Genomic DNA, 19,300 nt, shown 5'->3' on the forward strand with positions numbered 1-19,300 from the left:
ATAATAAGTGTTACCGCAGATTGCATCTTTCTCCCCTTCTATAACATGATGACCTGGCCATGTGCACGACTCGGCCACAAGAAGAAATGCGACTTGAAATTTCTACTTGTGTTTACATTCTCTGACTGGCATCTGTTAACGTGATTGAAATCTGAGCGATCCACATATGTTGCAGCAATAACGCTCGCATCAGTTAAGATCACCGTCGGGCGGATTGATATTGTCACGAGATGGTGTTTACATGGGCTCGCTCCTTACTTGCACTGTGACCGCGTTTTGATTTGCATGTTAATTCGTCTGGTGGAATCATTTCGTGGTCAAAGTACATCAGAGAAGCAAAACAGAACTAAATGAATGTTTCTGATATGTAACTTTGACAACTAAAAACACAAAACACAGCTGAAAATGACAGCGTGTGCACAGACATGTGGAGCAGTGTGCACAGACAAACTGGTTCTACAGTTACATGAGAGTGATGAAACTACCAAGGAAATGTTGTCCCATGGGCAGATAACAAACCATCTCTTTCCCCCGGTGTGTGTGTGTGTGTGTGTGTGTGTGTGTGTGTGTGTGTGTGTGTGTGTGTGTGTGTGTGTGTGTGTGTGTGTGTGTGTGTGTGTCGTCCAGGTGCAGGCAGCTCTAAAGAGACAGTGGATGCAGTATAAAACCCAGTGGGGTCAGAGAAGAAAGGACCACTGCTCAATGCGCTCCACGTCCTACACGGCCACCTCCATCACAGAGGTGCCCGCTTTCATGTACCACAATGACTCTAACAGCAAACACTTGAACGGGCGGCACGTTGAGGACTCTGAACTGGTGGCACTAAAATCAGGAGAGACGTACGCTTGAGCCACACCGGAGGATAAAGAGTGTAGCGGTGGGACCAGCCGAAGAAGAGCAACTGAGCAACGGAGATGTGCAGTAAGAAAGGAAAATCTGGTTTGCCTGGCTGCATCTCAGTGATTCAATCTCAGAGGCTGATGCTGCTTTGTTCAGCCCGGGACAACGAGGTACGGGATACGGGTTCGGAAAGATGGATCAGCTACAAGGCTGACACTTCGATTCACTTTACATCGCTGTCGCGGCTGCTTTCTGACAAACTCTGATGTCAAGAACTTGTGGCATGAGACAAGAGCTGCTTTTGACACGTGTCACTTCCTAAAGCTGCTAAAAATGTGTGAGTGCTCTCACAGTGACGGAGACTTGTGCTGGTGTGGAGACAGAAATAACTGTGACTGTAATGAAGGTGAGGGGATTTTGTGTTTGAGACGATGGCGCTGAATGTGAAAGGGATCGACATGAGTTGTGTTTGATGGTGTCATGAAGAGGATTTGTAAGTAGAAGAACCAATCCTTCCTCACCTCACCTATACCTAATGGTACTTTATCCTGGTTAAAGCAATGGAAGGGCATCCAGCTCAGCACAGATGGTGGTACCCTGCTCCTAAAGACACACACACACACACACACACACACACACACACACACACACACACAACACAAACAAACTTCACAAACCTGATCATATGTGCCGTGAAAGAGGTCACATTTTAAAGAATCCCTCTGTGCTTGAAGCTCTGGAATTGTGTACATAATGTATGTTCACCATGTTTCACATGAAAAAAGTGTTCAAATGTTTTAAAAAGTGTTTTATTTTTGTTTTATATTAATATTTTATTCTTGCCCATTCTTAAGTATGTGTTAAGTGTGTGTGTGTGTGTGTGTGTGTGTGTGTCCTGTGAGGCTGCACTCCAAACTGCTTTGTCGTTTCTGCAGTTGTTGTATTTGTGCCAATGCCGAACATCACAGGGCGAAGCAAGAATAAGTTAAATGCACAGAAAAAATCGATGAATAAGAGGTTGAACAGACACAAGAGTTGTTTCACTGTGTTGGAGTCGAGTATGCTATCAATTATTCTGACAAACAAGTAGTTTCTCTACAGTGTGGAAGCTGCACGGTCTTATTTTACTCACTAGCATTCGTTGTCCTGCTCACAAAGCCTTTTAATCGATCTCCATAATTGTTCTTTTGTTTTTAAAAAGGGATATTCTGTCCTCGTGTAGCATTTTGTATGAACGTGCATCCAGGGCAAAGGAAAACGTCTTGCTAAAGTTGAAATGATGACAAGAGTCAACACATTAAAGGCATGCTCACATCTTGCTCACAATCTTGCAGCAAACATGAATTATTCCTAACTCTCTGTCCTAAATACGTTCATTATACTCTATTGTCATTTTATTGTTGCTTTGTTATAACTGTGCCATAAGATTCTAAAGGATGAATGTTAAGAGTCTTGATAGTGAATTTAAGAGTGATTACAAACAAAAGAACACAGTTTGCTGTCTATCAGTAGCCCCTGTTTAAAGAAATCACCGGCTTTGTTGGATTCAGTGTCTTGAATTTCACAATAAAAGATACTTTGAGCTTCTAAACTGCATATCATATGGCAGACATTTGAACTCAGCCAGGGAAAATATTACCATCCTCTCGAAAGCGTTCAGCTGGCTCAGGCCGCTGTGTTTTGTTTGTCGCCACTTCCTGTTTGTGTTGGAGAAAAAAAGGTCAGAGAACTTAAATCTTTGCCTTCTTTGAGGATAAAGACTCGGAATATTCTGTATTTCTGTTATTGTCAACAAACCCCTTGAGAAAAAATAATACATTAGTCTGTCTCTCAATACTTCCCGACTTCCCTATCCCGAGTGCGGCACTTAGCATCAAGATGTAAAAACATTTACAAAAAAAAACAAATATGATTATCACAAGAATACTTTTAACCTCCTTTGGCTATCTGAGATGACATGTTGTGTCTACACGGGTGCTACTGTGTTATTATCTGTTGAATGTCTGGTCAATACGTGATGGTTTTAAGTCATTGTCATTGTTAACTGGAATAACAAGATGTGTGTGAAACGTCTGAGATCTTAGAAGGTTATAATGAAGTTGAAGAGTTTGAAATGTATTTTTCCATGGACCTATAATGTGAAGCCGAGACAACATTTGCACATTTAGTCACACAGAATAAGGCTCTGAAGTTGATCTTTACAGAATGTAAGTAAATTCACATTGTAATAATTGGCTTATTAATTACCATTCATATACAATAAAATGTCAAATATAAATTGTGCTTTCTTCTATGTCAATATGACTACATAAATAGGGCCGTAGGAAAAAAACTACCTTCAAATATATAATATTTGGATGTTTATCTGGGAAGAAATGTGAACACTGAAATTGGTCTAATTAGGTTATCAAATCATATCAATGATGCTATTGCAAGCTCTTAACTAGCTGTTAAGTACAGTTTAGCCAACAGAAAATACATTAGCAGTGAGTCCTATGTCGTAGCTTCACTTAAAAAAATCCCCCCCCCCCCCCCCCAGACATGTGGACCTATTGCAATATAATATTTTAAGACTTGTGGCGTGCAAAGAAGGAGCGGAGAGAGACAATCAATCATCACGCTATGATGGAAGAGTGGGTTTCACTGCTAATTTTAAAGTATTTTATTTATTTTAGTAGTAAATTCATCTAACTCTTTGTCACACTGTAAGACGCACTATTACTCTTCTGGGTTTGGGGGACACAGATGCTGTATATTTTGTATGTTCATGCCCATGTAAATAAGAGCAGACACTGTAATATGATCGATTCTTTTTTTTTTACACTGTGAATTACTCTGACAGCTATTTTTGTTATGCTCCTGTCGTTCATTTTGGCTTGTGTTTGTCTTTTTCTCCCTCTCAGCATGGAATGACATCATGTTCAAAGCTGACATAAAAAAAAATGCATTTTGTAAAAGACAAATTGATTGATGTTTTTTTTTTTCTTTACTTTTTAGCACCAGAATACAGACGTAAAAGACTCTTTTGGTGTTGCTCTTCATTTCCTGAGCAAAAAACGCAATCAGAGAAACAAGCTGCAACTTGTGATTGCAAATAATTAAGATTAAAAACAATTTGCTGATAAAAGTTACTTTTCATTCTGTTTTTAAACGATTTAATACGAGTCGACAATGCGTTCTTTTGCCTACGACACCGAGACAAACTTTGTTTTCAAGCTTTTCTGCGACCTTCTCTGATGATTCATGCACATTTTCCTCGCCAACACTATTCTTGTCAATGTCTCAAGGTTGAGAGATTTTGTATAATGAGTGTGCAGGGAAAACAAAAGGAAGTCTTACTCCATTTTTGGTGTCTTTGTTATCTCTTGGGCTTGGCAATGTCATACAGTCCCTTTTAATTCTCAGGGTTCAGCTCAAATTATATTCCAGCACCAGATGTGTGGAACAAGGCGAAATTGACTGACACCATTCGTCTCCAAGATGGTCGGCCCGATGTCAAATTAAGGTTGCTATCAAACTCACAAGGCTGAGCTCTCCTCATTATGTGAAGATGTTTCAGCCTTTTCTATAGGCAGCTTCTGTATAATATATATAATATGCAATTTCAGGCTCTGCTGAACCCTAATGGTACAGCCAAGAAGAAGACGTACTGTCCTCCTGCGAGTCTGTGAGATAATAATAATATGATGATGAAGTTAGACGTGTACGGAGCCGTTTTGTTATTCTTCTGATAAATATTTCCCCCTGCCAAAAGCATAACACCAAATTCATCAAAAAGGAATCTTTAAATGAAAATATGCAATGCAAAGTCTGAAATTGTATACAAACTGCATTGCATATGAAGGCAGAGATTGAGGAGTTGTGCAATAATGATGTTACGATGAGGGTGAAATCTCCATAATTGTCATAAATCCTCCTGTTATGGAGATTCAATGGAACAATAAAGCAGAAAGTGAGAGGAAAGAGCTGTAAATTGCTTTGAACAGCCTCCATCTTGGGAGAATGTCATCCTGGGAAACTTCAGGAAAATGTCAACGGCTGGCTATTTCAGGCATTTGAGAAAAAGTTCCGTGACAGCGACAATCAATCTCACAGGACACTGGACGAAAGCAAGAATGTGCCATGTGTGCTCAGAAATCGGCTGTGAAAGTAATTACGTGTGTGTGGTTTTACTCAGTGGCGTTAAAACAAGAGATGACAGTGCTCCCATCTGATCTTCATCTGTGCGTTAAAGATGTTTCCAGGTCATTTGAAAGCACCACGCCTCCAGCATGTGACCGTTACAAGCTCAGATTACTATTGTTGTGGATGCTTGCTCACTTCGCCACCTTTATGACCCCGTGGCGCACGCGGAAGCTTTCCATTAAAAGAAGTCTGAGGGTGGCACAGAAACAAAAACAAAAAAAGAAATAACTGAATTTGAGGATTTCTATCAGGCTGTTGTAGCATATAGGCTCGTTAAACAATGTCACAATCAGAATCAGAATTTGGTTTATTGCCGGGCAGGTTTTCACATACAAGGAATTTGCTTTGGTGTGTGATGGTGCAGACATAAACACAGAAGGAGAAATACAATAAATAAGAGAAAATACAGAAATATTACAACAACAAAGAATTAACAGTAATATGAGAGTAAGGGAAGTGCATACTGATGGACTATTTTACACTTATGTTACTAATTATCTGATGTTCATAGACTAATACCAGTACAGCTAACATTTTCAGTTCTGCAATCTGGTCTTGACGTGTGTTAAGCGTTCTTCTAATAGGCTAGTAAAAGAAACATACATCTTACATTGAATGTCAGGAATAACACCTTTACTGGGAACAAGCTTACAAACACAGCACACAGGCCCCCCCTGGCCACCTCTTAGCGGCGCCACTGTCTACGCCAGGGACATTTCATTACCCTTTAAGTGTACTGAATGTACAGTGTACCACTTTTACCCAAGGCTTGGAGTGTTTTCAGCTGTGGTAGCCAGAAATCCATTACAACGGAGCCTCGCTGCAGTAGGAACAAGAACAATGGAGAAAGAACACTTTTTTTTTTCTCTGTTTGGTTACCTACAAAGACTCTGCTGTACATCCAGGTGTGGGAAAAGCTCATCTGGTTTTCTACTTGGCAACAGTGCACCGCAGCTCTCGCACACACCAATTCAGCCCACAGTCACAACCCGTGAGCAAACATGCCTGGAGCGCTGAGAGACCAAAGATTGTGGCCACAGATTCTCGTGTTTGACCAGCAGGCCATATACAGAAGCCAGGGAGTCTCAGGGGCAGGAGACTACAATATCAACAAGAGATCGTCTTGTGATGGTGTGTGTGTGTGTGTGTGTGTGTGTGTGTGTGTGTGTGTGTGTGTGTGTGTGTGTGTCAACATGTCAAAACGTTCTCCTGGAGACACCAGTCTGAGTTTTTGGCCAGGTGTTAATATTTATGTCCATTGGTGATGTTGGCACTGTAAATAGAGTGTCAACCGTGCAACATACGGTCACGAGACTTTTCAGATGTGTAGTTGAGATCAAAACGAAGCCTGAGTTAGAAGATGAGTGCGGTCCAAGCGAGGACTCCGAGAAATGGTGGGGAGGAGGTGGGGAAGGGCCATTGGACCCCGCACTTTACGAGTCTGGCCTGATTTGGCGTCACGGCTGGTGTGATCCCGTTGACACAGACAGGCAGACAGACAGGCAGACAGGCAGACAGACAGGCAACAGACAGACAGACAGAATGGCAGACTGACAGACAGGCAGACAGACAGACAGACAGGCAGAGCAACTGGTAAAAACGGCAGACAAAGATGTTATTGCTGAAAAAACATAAAATGTATCACAACTTTATTTAAAAAAAGGAGAGGACAATTTAATTATGTAATGACTCCAATAACCTAATGATATTAAATGTGTGTGTGTGTGTGTGTGTGTGTGTGTGTGTGTGTGTGTGTGTGTGTGTGTGTGTGTGTGTGTATGTGCCAGCTATAGTATTTTGAGCATAATGCGAGAGAAGGAACCCCTACTGTGTTCAGTCCTGCTGCGTCAAAGAAAATAAATCAGACCATCACAATCTGTCCTCACTCAGGGAACTAATCTGCACCATCATCCTGATCTGCTCTTGAGAGATAGAACAGTTGAGTCGTGATGGGATTTAACTGTAGTGGCTACCAGCATTGGAAATTGCAGCACTTTTGCAGCGGGGCGGAACATTGCATGAAAGAAAAGATTAGGAGGAATATAAAATGAAATCTAATTTAGCAGAAGGAAAAATCTGTTTTTTTTAATACTAATTAGTTCGTGATCATCCTCAGAAGCATAAACTGACTCATTTCAGAAAAACCATCATGCCCTCTGTGCTGTGATTTCAACATGTTGCACTCACAGCACCATCATACATTTTAAAGGCCAAGTCAATTTATTCACAAAGCCCAGAACAATACAGTTTTAATTTGCACTTTAGGATTACAATGCAACACTCATAAATTATAATCTTAAATGAGCGTTGTGTTTTCAAACACTTTGATGTATTGTTGGAAGGCAATGCTGTGTGATAATGGTCTAGATTTAAACCCTTTGATATGAAGAACATACATGTCAAAGCAATGCCCTAAAACAGATCACAGATCCACTTGTGTGATGATATTGACTTCCACATTCATCTTAATATCTTATTATTTATAGAAGCAGAGGCGTTGAGTTGGCCATGATTTGTAGGGGGTTACAGAAATGAGAAAAGAAGGGAGAAGGAGCATTTGCCACGTTGACGATGACGGAGGATCATCTGCGTAGGCTGAAGGCTGCTGCGCATTGTGCCACTTAAAATTGTTACAGTTAACAAACTGATTTATGTTGTCTCAACAAAAAACAACTCAAAGAAGCGAGTGGATGTCTGTTCAATCACAGTAGAAACACACCCAACACAACCTGATGTACCTGTAACCTGAAAGAAGGGGTTTCCTTTCTTGTTTGTCCTAAAGGCAGGGGTGAGCCTGTCAGCCTGCACGTGTCTCACTAATACAACTTGTTCTCTCATTATACACTAATAATAATAATAATAATAATAATAATAATAATAATAATAATAATAATAATAATAATTTGTATAGCACCTTTCATACAAGAGTAGCAGCCCAAAGTGCTTCACAGCAAAAACATAACAATTAGTACAAGATTAGACAGAATAAGAGCATTTACAGTACAATAATCACAGTGTTGATGTAAATGAGTCTGAAGTACCATTAAAAATAGTATGAAATAGCAGAATTAAAATAGTATAAAATAACATAATTAAAATTGTATAAAATAGCAGAATTAAAATAGTATAATATAACATAATTAAAATAGTATTAAATAACATAATTAAAATTGTATAATATAGCAGAATTAAAATAGTATTAAATAACATAATTAAAATAGTATTAAATAACATAATTAAAATAGTATAGAATAGCAGAATTAAAATAGTATAAAATAGCAGAATTAAAATTGTATAAAATAGCAGAATTAAAATAGTATAATATAACATAATTAAAATAGTATTAAATAACATAATTAAAATAGTATAATATAGCAAAATTAAAATAGTATTAAATAACATAATTAAAATAGTATAAAATAGCAGAATTAAAATAGTATTAAATAACATAATTAAAATAGTATAAAATAGCAGAATTAAAATAGTATGATATAACATAATTAAAATAGTATTAAATAACATAATTAAAATAGTATAATATAGCAGAATTAAAATAGAAAAAATAGCAGAATTAAAATAGTATAATATAGCAGAATTAAAATAGTATTAAATAACATAATTAAAATAGTATAAAATAGCAGAATTAAAATAGTATAATATAGCAGAATTAAAATAGTATTAAATAACATAATTAAAATAATATAAAATAACATAATTAAAATAGTATAAAATAACATTGGAATTCATATATTCAATATTCGTTAATCTTTCACTTTTCCACTAATTGTGTAAAGAACATGCAAACACATTTATCAGAGGAACTTCCTCTTGTTCCCGTGGTAACACAGTCTCTATTTGATCTCAAGTTTTTCAAAAATACACACTCTGAAAATGTATCGAAGTTATAAATGAATCAATGTTAAACCAGTTATAGCAAAAATGAACATTACAGAATGAAATCATTTAAATTAGTTAAAAGTGGCATTCAAATTGTTATAACAAATCACCATTAAAAGGTTAAAGTAAAGAGATAAATAGCCGAATTAAAATAGTCTTTACAGAATAAAAGCATTTAGTAAAATATATATTACAAGGCTAATAGTAAAGAGACAATGAGATTTGTGAGGGAAATGATTAATTGAGAGGCTTCTCTGTGAAACAACAATGTGTTTCCGTCCTTTGCTGTATTTCTGTGACGGTTCATCTCTGACAGATATTTCAGCACTCGCCAGCAGAAATGCAATTATTCACAGTGTCAAGATAATTTCTCAAACAATGCAATATTCTAGATCCTAGGGAGGCAGAACACATCAGTGCACTTTAAGTTGTTTGTCTGCTTGTATATTGGCAGAGTGTTGAACATATTAACAAATGTATTCCTCGCTGACATTACTGAAAAGTCTCATTCCTCCTGCATATTTTAATCTATCCTCAAATGCTCTTAAAATGCAGGAAGTGTTTAAACATTCGGTTTAAACATTCATATTTACACAAGCCTGCAAAGTGAGGTTTTCAAAGAGTAAAATCAAATTGAAGGACATTGATAAGTATAATCAACCTTCTGTTGAGTGTAATAATAAAGGTCATTTGTAATTTGACAATATTGTCAATCAAATTCCTTCACAATACGACCCGTTGAAGCACGTTGCACAACAATGTGTAATGTGCAGCCATACTGAATATCTGCGCTGGAAAAAGTTGTTGTTTTAGTCAGCCTACAAAAATCTCTGATCCCTCGCGGCTAAAATGCAAGCATGCATTACCTTAGAGCCACATATTTCAACATCTACTGTGTAGAAATTCGGATGTTCACCAGTGTTGTAATTCTTTTACACAGCCGAAAAACCAAAGTGCTTAAAGTTAAGGGACCACGGAGCCTCGTTAAATGCCAGGTTAGCGGCCAAAGCTTCCCTTCCATCCAAAGGCTGTGTACTCGGATTTTCCACGGTGCTCAAACGTTTTATGAGCGGTCCCAGCACAGCAGGAGCAGCACTAACTTATTTCAGTTTTATTACCCCTGCTGTGTGAACTCATGTGAGGTTTGAAGAGACACAGCTTTGACTGGAAATCAGAGACAGAATATCGGTATTCTTACAAATGTTGTATTCTTTTACGTGCGTACGTGAGACACAAAAGAAAAAAAGACAATGAACTTTTTAAAACCTTGGTTACACATGTTTCTCAAATGAACTGAAGGAAATGAAATTGAGAAGAATTGAATAGATATGGATCAAAGATAAACGAGACTTTCTTCCTTATCTGCTTTAAGGGTGTAAGGACACCGGGTGTCATGTGCTGTACAGATGGCACATTTGTGATTTGTGATATTGAGCTATATAGATAAAATAGATTCCTTGATTTAATAGTGTTTTACTATTGTTATTACAGCTTTTCACTCGATTTTATTACATCTGTATTGTCTTGAAATTGTCTTTTTTGTTGTTTTTCTCATACTACCTTATTTTCTGCTTGTCAGTCAACTATATGAAAGGCTCTAAGCTTGATTGATTGATTGAAGCAAGTTTTAAAAACAAGATTAAACAAACAACATTAATTAACTAAAGAGTTCAGCTAAAGCTAATATGAATCGTCAGCCAGTGGTACAGGTTCTATTGTCGGTGTTCTGTTCCTACATGAGAGTGATAGGAGGTAGTAGTAGTAGTAACCCTTTACAAAGAGGGAATTTTGTAATAAAATGACTGTAACTTAACCTGATGAAGCCTCATATTAGCGATGAAACGATGAAAAAACGATGAGAAAAGGTCATAGCAGAGTCATAAAGAAAATCATAAAAAAGGTCATAGCAGAGTATGTCATAAAGAAAGTCATAAAAAACATCATAAAAAAAGTTTAAAAAAAAAGGCATAGCAGAGTATGTCATAAAGAAAGTCATAAAGAAAGTCATAAAGAAAATCATAAAAAAGGTCATAGCAGAGTATGTCATAAAGAAAGTCATATAAAACATCATAAAAAACGTCATAAATAAAGTCATAGCCGACTATGTCATAAAGAAAGTCATAAAAAACGTCATAGTAAAGTATGTCATAAAGAAAGTCATAAAGAAAGTCATAAAAAACGTCATAAAAAAAGTCATAGCCGACTATGTCATAAAGAAAGTCATAAAAAACGTCATAGTAAAGTATGTCATAAAAAGGTCATTGCAGAGTATGTCATAAAGAAAGTCATAAAAAACGTCATAGTAAAGTATGTCATAAAGAAAGTCATAAAGAAAGTCATAAAGAAAGTCATAGTAAAGTATGTCATAAAAAGGTCATAGCAGAGTATGTCATGAAAAAGTGATACAAAGTCATACTGTACGATATGTGATTATTGAAATGTTATCGTATAGTTTGTCATAAAAACGTCTCTAAGCACAAATAGATCCTCAACATAAACAGCCTAAACAGACTATGGTACTTCAAAGCACTTCCTGTAGGCTGTAAGTCACACACTTTAAAGAGAGTGTGTGTTTTCCCCTCCAGTAATATACTGCAGCAAGCTCAAATCAAGTCCAGAGAGCAACAGTATGTCTCACTCCAAATGTCTTTGAAATGTCTGCCGAAGAAAAGATTAGAGATTGACATCAGTGAACAAGAACCCACAACTATGAGAAATAAAACTGGGAAATGATAAACCCAGGCATCCTGAAGTTTACCGACGACGGAGATAGGCATCTGTTCAGAGGAAGCAAACCTACAGAGATTAAGTTACGCAGGATCAGATTTTCATGGGATTTTCCATAATCGTGTGTGCACCTCATGGAAGCAATTCACTTTTTTGAGGAGGAAATTAACACGGCTGCTTTTTGCTGCCCTCAAAAGGTAGAAAAGGCTGCCACGAGGGCAAATATTTAAATAATTGGGGAGCAATCGAGCACATGTACAAGACAGATGCCTAATGCATCCGCTTTAGTGAGTTCACGACGCATACTCCAAGTTAATCCTGCGGTTGATTTGAATATGTAAATAATACTAGCTGAGGCCCACGGGGGATTGGAAGGGATGATTTATTTTTATCATCCTCGGGGTATCCACCGGGAGATCTACAAAAAAACCTGTCAGAGCTCAGTTAGCACAGCACTGAGCTCAGTCTGCATGTAAGTCTCATTCCCCCTGAGCACACACCTGAACCCTCAGGAATACCAACATCAAGATCAAAAATGGTCGATCCTGAACGCCACAGAAAAACAGGCAATCAAGAGGGCTGATGGTCATCTTGCTCAAAGTGCTTCAAGGCAGGTGTAAGTGTGAGAGAAGCGGATGACAGGAGTCTGCAGGGGAACATATCTTCATCTCCTCCAAATCTATCCAGATCTGACAGGATGTTGTTGTTTTGCCAAAAGCAATGTCAGATTGTGTGTTTCTTCAGTAGTGCTGCTGGAAGGGCTGTTTCCAATGTAACCTTTCCGTATTTGATGTTATTAATTAAGGATAATTACATTTCTGTTTACAGCTTGGATCTTATTTTCATAGTTGAGGTTCCAAGTTCATCGATGACCTTTGAAACAACCTCAAAGTCAACATAGATGAGAGTTTCTAGATTAATGGAAACTTTGAACATCTACAGTCCCGTGGCAATTTGGAAAACTAAATTTAGCGAGAGGTAATTGCATCAATAAAGTGGAAGACTTTTATTAGTCACACACATGTAAAGCAATAAAAACCACTTGAGCAATCAGAGAAAACATATTTGGAAGTGGCTGAAAAGGCTGTGCTGTTGCTGGAGCTCTCAATGAATCCGAGCAGCTATGAGATTACTGAGTGGGGAACTAATCCCCTCTTAGTAAACACACATGAACCTTAATTAAAGCTGGAGTGCCGAAATTGCCGGAGCAACAGTTAGGAGTGTGGCGGGAAATCCTAAGAAGCGTTCAAGAAAGGTTCTTGAGTGGATGCTCCAGATGAAAAAATAAAACTCTGCATTCAGAGTCGGATTTAAGTAAAAATAATTTGCACGAGGAAGAGGGGACGAGGACACTGAGACGAGGTAACCTTCAAGCGTACGTGCAGGAAAGTCGCCACGCATCCAGGACACCCGGTGTACTGTGAAATACAGAGTGCTTTCCCCGGCGGTGATAATCAGCGTTGTGTGACCTTGTTTTGGCAAGGGCGTGATGTAAGAGACGTTCATTTTTATGTAAAAGTCCTGCAGTCCAGCTTTCAATCAACAATATGAGAGTTATAGCACACGAGGAGGTTGGTGCGGTGGAGCTGCATTGGGATGAGCTTATCAGTAATAATGAGAAACCACTCTGCCACGCTTTACTGTACACCTTCATTTTGTACTCTCGTATTAGAAAATATATCAGAACATGTACTTTCTGTCTCTCCCCTCACACACATACAAGCTGTCAGTGTGGGAACGAAGCAAAGGCAGTGCGTAATTGCCGTTAAAAGAAAAGCCGTCACGGTTTGAGGTTTGCTCCGGGCCTGTTAAACCTCCATTTGTCGTCGCCTTCACTCCAACTTCTTTAAACTCCCTGATCAGGAGGCCTTTGGCTTTCCTCTCAGTAATGAGAAACACGGAAAGCCAAGAAGCATGCTGGGCCTCATGATGACCAAGTGATTGAAAAGGAAGGTACAGTATACAGATGGTATTACTAAAAGCAATGCGGGGGCAGCTTTTGACAAATTGGTAGGTGAAATATTGGTCTATATGGTAATGGTGGCTGTGGAACACATTTTTAACAGAAAACAGAGAATGTGAGCAGGTCTACTTATACTTTTATGATGAATTGCTTTTATTATTTTGCCATCAAGTGATCATTTCTGGGTCATTGTTTGGCTGCTCTTCTGGCGGCTTTAAGTGTAAAAGTGTAAAGAAGCAAGTGACATTTTTCCTGCTTTGGGATAATGTTAGATTTTTCTTTTCATGCACTGGAAGTTGTAAACACTCTTTGTCAACTATTTCAGCCCTTTACATTATGTTGTCAAAAAGGATCCTGTTAAATATAAGTATATAAAAAATATATAAGAATATATCTGATTCAGAACTAAATGAGTGACCTTTCTCCATAACATGTGCTCCGTTCTGTCAGTACTGGTGTTCCCTGAAGGGTAAAGATCCTCCTGAGCTCAAGATCAATAGATACAATGTTAATGTAATTTAAACGTCCAGTAATGTCTGTCTGTTTCGACCTTAAGGTCAAACATGTTCCTTAATCACACGCAGCAGCTTGTTTGTCTAATGATGAATACGGTCGACCCTGCACATTGTAAATATTGACGCATTTTGTATATTGAATTCTCCTCACGATACAAACATGTGCAGTGCTTAGTGGGTTCATGAGGAGGAAGAGCAATGATAACGCTGCCCCTTTTATTATGTGGCAAGTGGGATTAGCTGAAAGGATTCTAGACAGAAGATAAGTCTCGTTTGGGAGCCCAGTGTGTATGAATACCACTGACAAGGACAAGTGTGTTGTATTGCAATGATAACAACAACAATCGGTCCCTTTCAGATTCTTAGTTTTCAGAGCTCAAGTGGAAAACTAAAAAGTTCAAGTCCAGGCTTAGCTCAGTTAGTGCAGTTCATTCCTACCACACACTGAGGATCGGAGGGGTTGGTTCAGTTGTAATTCAGGGTTCATTCACGGGGATCTCGCCGTTAAAGCAATCAGAATATCTCAGAATATCTTTATTGTCATTATACTCGTGTACAATGAAATTTCGCAGGCTTCTGTCTGTGCGTTTTAAAACGCACAAACAATAAAGAAATAAGAAAACAGTAAATAAAATGTACAAATTTCCATTGTGGATGTAGTCTTTGAAGGTATCCAGGTAGTCCAGGCAAAACCTGACCTATACAAAGGTCACAAGGATTAATTAACATTTCTTATGTTTTTTTCTTTGTTGTACAACATTACAAATTCTCATTGTAAAAAAGTCTAGTTCACATTAATCACAGCTTTTAGTCAACGCTACCCAACAACAAATAATATAATCCAACAATATAAACACAAGACACTCATCAGAAATGTTTGCATGCAGCGAGGCTATGAATACAGCGCAAACACAATTAGATCTGTGAGACAATGTCGCTGATGAAATACACAGACGCTCTCATCACTACTCAAATCCCTTTGTTTGCAGTGTTGTGAAAGGGAGGACAAGAGAGGGCGAGACCCATGAAATTATGTGGAATAATCTTTTTGTTTGTTTGCCAGGATAAATATTCAGCTTATTAATGTGATTCACACTCTTCTACTGTATGAATATGGACCTCATTCGTGGCTCACTTATTAGGAATAGTGGATATGAGTCATTTGTTATCAGGGATGTGAAATTATTCCTATGCAATGTATTAAAACCCCAATGAATATTCTGTGTTTTGCAAAGTGGCCTCGGGGGAACTGATGTTTTCAGTTTCTAGAAGAGAAAGGCCATTAAACAAATACATGAAAGATGAGGAATAAGAAGGACGCACACTGATGCAAAGCTGGACCTGCAGTTCCAGTCGAACATATATGCTATTCTTCAATGTCCGCTCAGTGAAAATGGCACTAGCCATCATTGCAAGTAATGCAACAAGAGGCCGTCGGTTTAAGAATGAGATTAAACAAAGACACAAAGATATTAATAATAATACATTTTATTTATAGAGCGCTTTTAAAGAAGGTACTCAAAGACACTTTACAGGTACATATAACATTATAAATTACATTAAGAAAAACAGGACATCAACATTTAAAATACATGGAAGTAATTATGTCACAAACCACGGCACACAGGATCCAAAATACACAACTCAAATCAAAAGAGCTTCAATCCAAAGTTTATCACTTAACAACAACCATACACTTAATTAATCTTACCAGACTAACTGGCACAAGACAACGGGAGACACGACTATTTATACATGAGGTAAGGGGACACAGGTGACAACAATCAGGGGCAGAGCAGACGAACACAGAAGCGGGAAAACACATAAAGGCAGGAAGTTAAGTGACCTGGAACGAGAAGGGAAGGTGAGTTTCAAAATAAAACAGGAAGTGCAAGATGACTCTAGACAAGCGTGACTGTAACTTAACATAACGTGACCTGAGAGACATTAAACATTGAACATGAACTAAACTATAACATAAATACATAACATTAAATAATCTGACGGGACATGACAAATTACACATTAAAAGCAGATTTAAAGAGGTGGGTTTTGATTTGAGATTTGAACATGGTGAGATCGGTACAGTCACGGATGTGTTTGGGGAGTGAGTTCCAGAGGGAGGGGGGGGCAGCGATGGAGAAGGCTCTGTCACCCCAGGTCCAGAGCTCGGTCCTTTGTGGCAGGGACAGGAGGTTGGCGTCACACCAATGCATAAGTACAGGAGACAATTCAATTGACTTTATGTTTGGTGTGAGGGTATTTCCAGGAGCACAAGGAAATGCTGCTGATATGATGTAAAATATAATATTACATGACGTGAACTGGAACAAAAGGGTTGACTCACCTTGTTGATACATATCTGGAAGGGGAAGATTATGTCTCCTCGCCTTAGTCAATATGTCTTCATTTTTTCTCTCAGTATACAGACGTGCCCTCAAATATCTTTCCATCCTATTAAACTTGAACTTTGAATTGACAACCTTTACCTCCGCTGTCAACTGATGAAAGGTATTCCTGCCCTGCTCATGTATACGACCAGTCACAACATTGGTTTTTCGCTCAAGCACAGCAAGTCAAGCAACAAATGAGCAGCGGCTGGTGGAACAAAATTCTCAGAGGCCCTCGTGAAAGTTCATGCAGTGGAGTCTGACATCCAATTAGTTGCTTTAATCCGCAATACCAGTCAATACGAAGAGAAAATACTGCCATTGTGTTATTAAATAGTGGAAAGCAACTATGTTTATTGAATCAGTGAGGCGTTTGAATTAATAAATGATCCCTTTCATGCAGTCTGCAATATATCTAAAACTATTTCATAACACTGAAAAAACCCTATATTTGCAATTGGCTGGATGTAATATTATTTTGGTCTATAGTATACTTGCACAGTGAAACGAATAGCAATACTCATTCAGAAATGTGATGAATGTTTCGAAAGCAGAGTAAGGTTTGTTTGATGATAGGGCTAAATCAATAAGAGCGCTTTAATGAAAAGCTCTGAGAATGCACCGTGTTGTCATTATGAGGCAGCGCTATGAACCGTGCAGTCCCGTGTCGAACGTCTTCAATTGCACAATATCTGATGTAAAGTGAGATCATATGACATGACATTCATTCGATATTTGGGGTAAATAGAACCCGTCTGTGTACCTGAACATTTCAAATGTCAAGTAGGCAACAAAAAAAAGGAAAGACCGAGAAAGGAGCTGTCGTCATGGTTATGGCTAACAGACAATTTTCTCCTTTGTTGATGGAGAATAGTGCTGCTGGTGCTGGCTCACAGTTACATGGTCATTTGTCTCTAAGAAGAAATAGGCTTTCCAAGAAAGCAAAGCTTGCAATGTAATCATACATTGGTCTTTTGGACAGTAATGTCTTTTTTTTTACCTCATACAGCCTAAAGGTGCTCACACGTGGCTATAAGTACTCAAATGATAAGTAGAGGTTTGGTACCTCTGTAGTCGGTTGTTTGGTACAATCCCAACTGTAGCTGACAGTGACGACAAGATGTACAGTTACTGTAATTACATAGACTTTAGAGAGCAGGTGCAAGTATACCTGTGAATAGAACTGTTGCAGGAAGGGCTTCTTGGCTGCAGGCATCATCGTGTCAAGGTGGGACTGGAGGGATTCAAACTGTTCGGCCAGAAACACGCTGACAAAAAAAGAAACAGAAACAGACGTTTAATTTGGTGTAGCGGTGGAATAATATGGTCTGGAAAATGTTCTGTCGTGGCACATAAAGACAAAATGACTATGTGTTGTTTTTGTATTACTCAAGAGTGAAAGATCTTTTTTTTTCTTCTCCCCCAAATCTGTTTTCTGCAGACATGGCAAAATCTTTACATCAAATGCAGAACATGACAAAGTGTCTGTAACAGAAAAAAACTAAAGGAACTATCCCAAGTTGGTCATGGTCATACACTCAATAAAATACAATTAAATGAAGCATGAAGTGGAATGAGAGGGTGAGGAACTTACCATATTTAATAAATATGAATAACTACAACAAATAACTCATTTGTATGTAAGCAGATATTTCTTACAAATGGAATTTTGGTTAGAGGACCTGAATCACACAAACTCTGTTAATATTACAATGTGACTACATAACTACATAGCTAGATATATTTCTGTACAATCTCATTTATTTCCCTTGATTATAACAGTTTAATGCAATAAATGATTTAGTGGAATAGACTCCACACATAAATGATCCTCCAGTGTCTCAACTCTGCACTCTGTGATAACTACCTCTGATTTCCAGTCTCACCTCGCAAGGCAAAGGATCATTTAGAACCAACAAATCCGGCGGCAGCTTTTCTTTTACAATGATTGGACTCAGGAAAAATTGTGAGAGGAAGTGAAGTAGCAGAAAAATAAATACAGGGCCAAGCGAAATCAATGCGGACAGAACTAATACCACTGTTCCACTGTGACTACATGAAGACCTTTGAGCTCGCGCTAATCGATGCCTTTGAAGTTTTACCGTGCACATAAAAATGTGAGGGAGCTTGTTTGAGTTCAGGAGTTCGGAGAGCAGGACTGCTACAGTACAGCGTGGCTCACGTAGGGATTTCTTTAGAGATCCAGGTCAACGACAACACGACTGATTGGACCGAGCGATTTAAAACAAGAAAACAACTCAACAAGACTTGTGGTCCTCAGAGTCAGACACTACTGTCACTCTGAACATCTTTCTTCTCCTCATAAACAATCTGAGCGGAAGGAGTTTTTCAGATTTATGCAAATGAGAACATTTATGGGGGGTATTTTAATGACGAAAAAGGTGGGGGTATATGTTTTATTTTACTTTTTAATGGCTGATTTATCCAAAAACTCTAAGTTTCAGATCTGATGTGACCAGAGAGACCATCTGTACGGATGTTGCGAGACAGTGAATACTGATAACTTTATATTAAAAGCGATAATAATATTAATAAGTGCTGTCTGGTTATTGCTAAATCTGAAATCACTACATCAAACACACCCAGCCCCCCCATAGATGAGCACAGTGGACATTTATTCTTTTCATGGTGCAGAGCAAAATCACATTAAGGTTACAGGGAACAGCTTGTGTTTACCTTGGGAAAGAAAAAGCCCACCCTGCAGTTCACATCTGATCACATCTGATTATCTGATCGCGCTTATATAAATACGACTGAACAGC

General features: G+C 38.3%; 2 protein-coding genes across 2 annotated transcripts in view; one reads left to right on the forward strand and one right to left on the reverse strand.

Annotated features, from left to right (window-relative positions):
- Nucleotides 1-3,803, forward strand: part of calcr (calcitonin receptor) — a 48,841-nt gene extending 45,038 nt beyond the window's left edge. Inside the window, exon 22 of the mRNA XM_029443620.1 lies at nucleotides 628-3,803. Coding sequence (XP_029299480.1) covers nucleotides 628-849 — 222 coding nt within the window. The 3' untranslated portion in view covers nucleotides 850-3,803. The remainder of the gene's footprint in view (nucleotides 1-627) is intronic.
- Nucleotides 3,804-16,278: 12,475 nt separating this feature from the next.
- Nucleotides 16,279-19,300, reverse strand: part of vps50 (VPS50 subunit of EARP/GARPII complex) — a 70,094-nt gene continuing 67,072 nt past the window's right edge. The window contains exons 22-23 of the mRNA XM_029443697.1: nucleotides 17,689-17,785; nucleotides 16,279-16,302 (exon numbers count right to left, since the gene is read on the reverse strand). Of these exons, the coding sequence (XP_029299557.1) occupies nucleotides 16,279-16,302; nucleotides 17,689-17,785 (121 nt within the window). The remainder of the gene's footprint in view (nucleotides 16,303-17,688; nucleotides 17,786-19,300) is intronic.

This window comes from Cottoperca gobio, chromosome 11 (genome assembly GCF_900634415.1).
Source record: "Cottoperca gobio chromosome 11, fCotGob3.1, whole genome shotgun sequence".
NCBI lineage: Eukaryota > Metazoa > Chordata > Actinopteri > Perciformes > Bovichtidae > Cottoperca > Cottoperca gobio.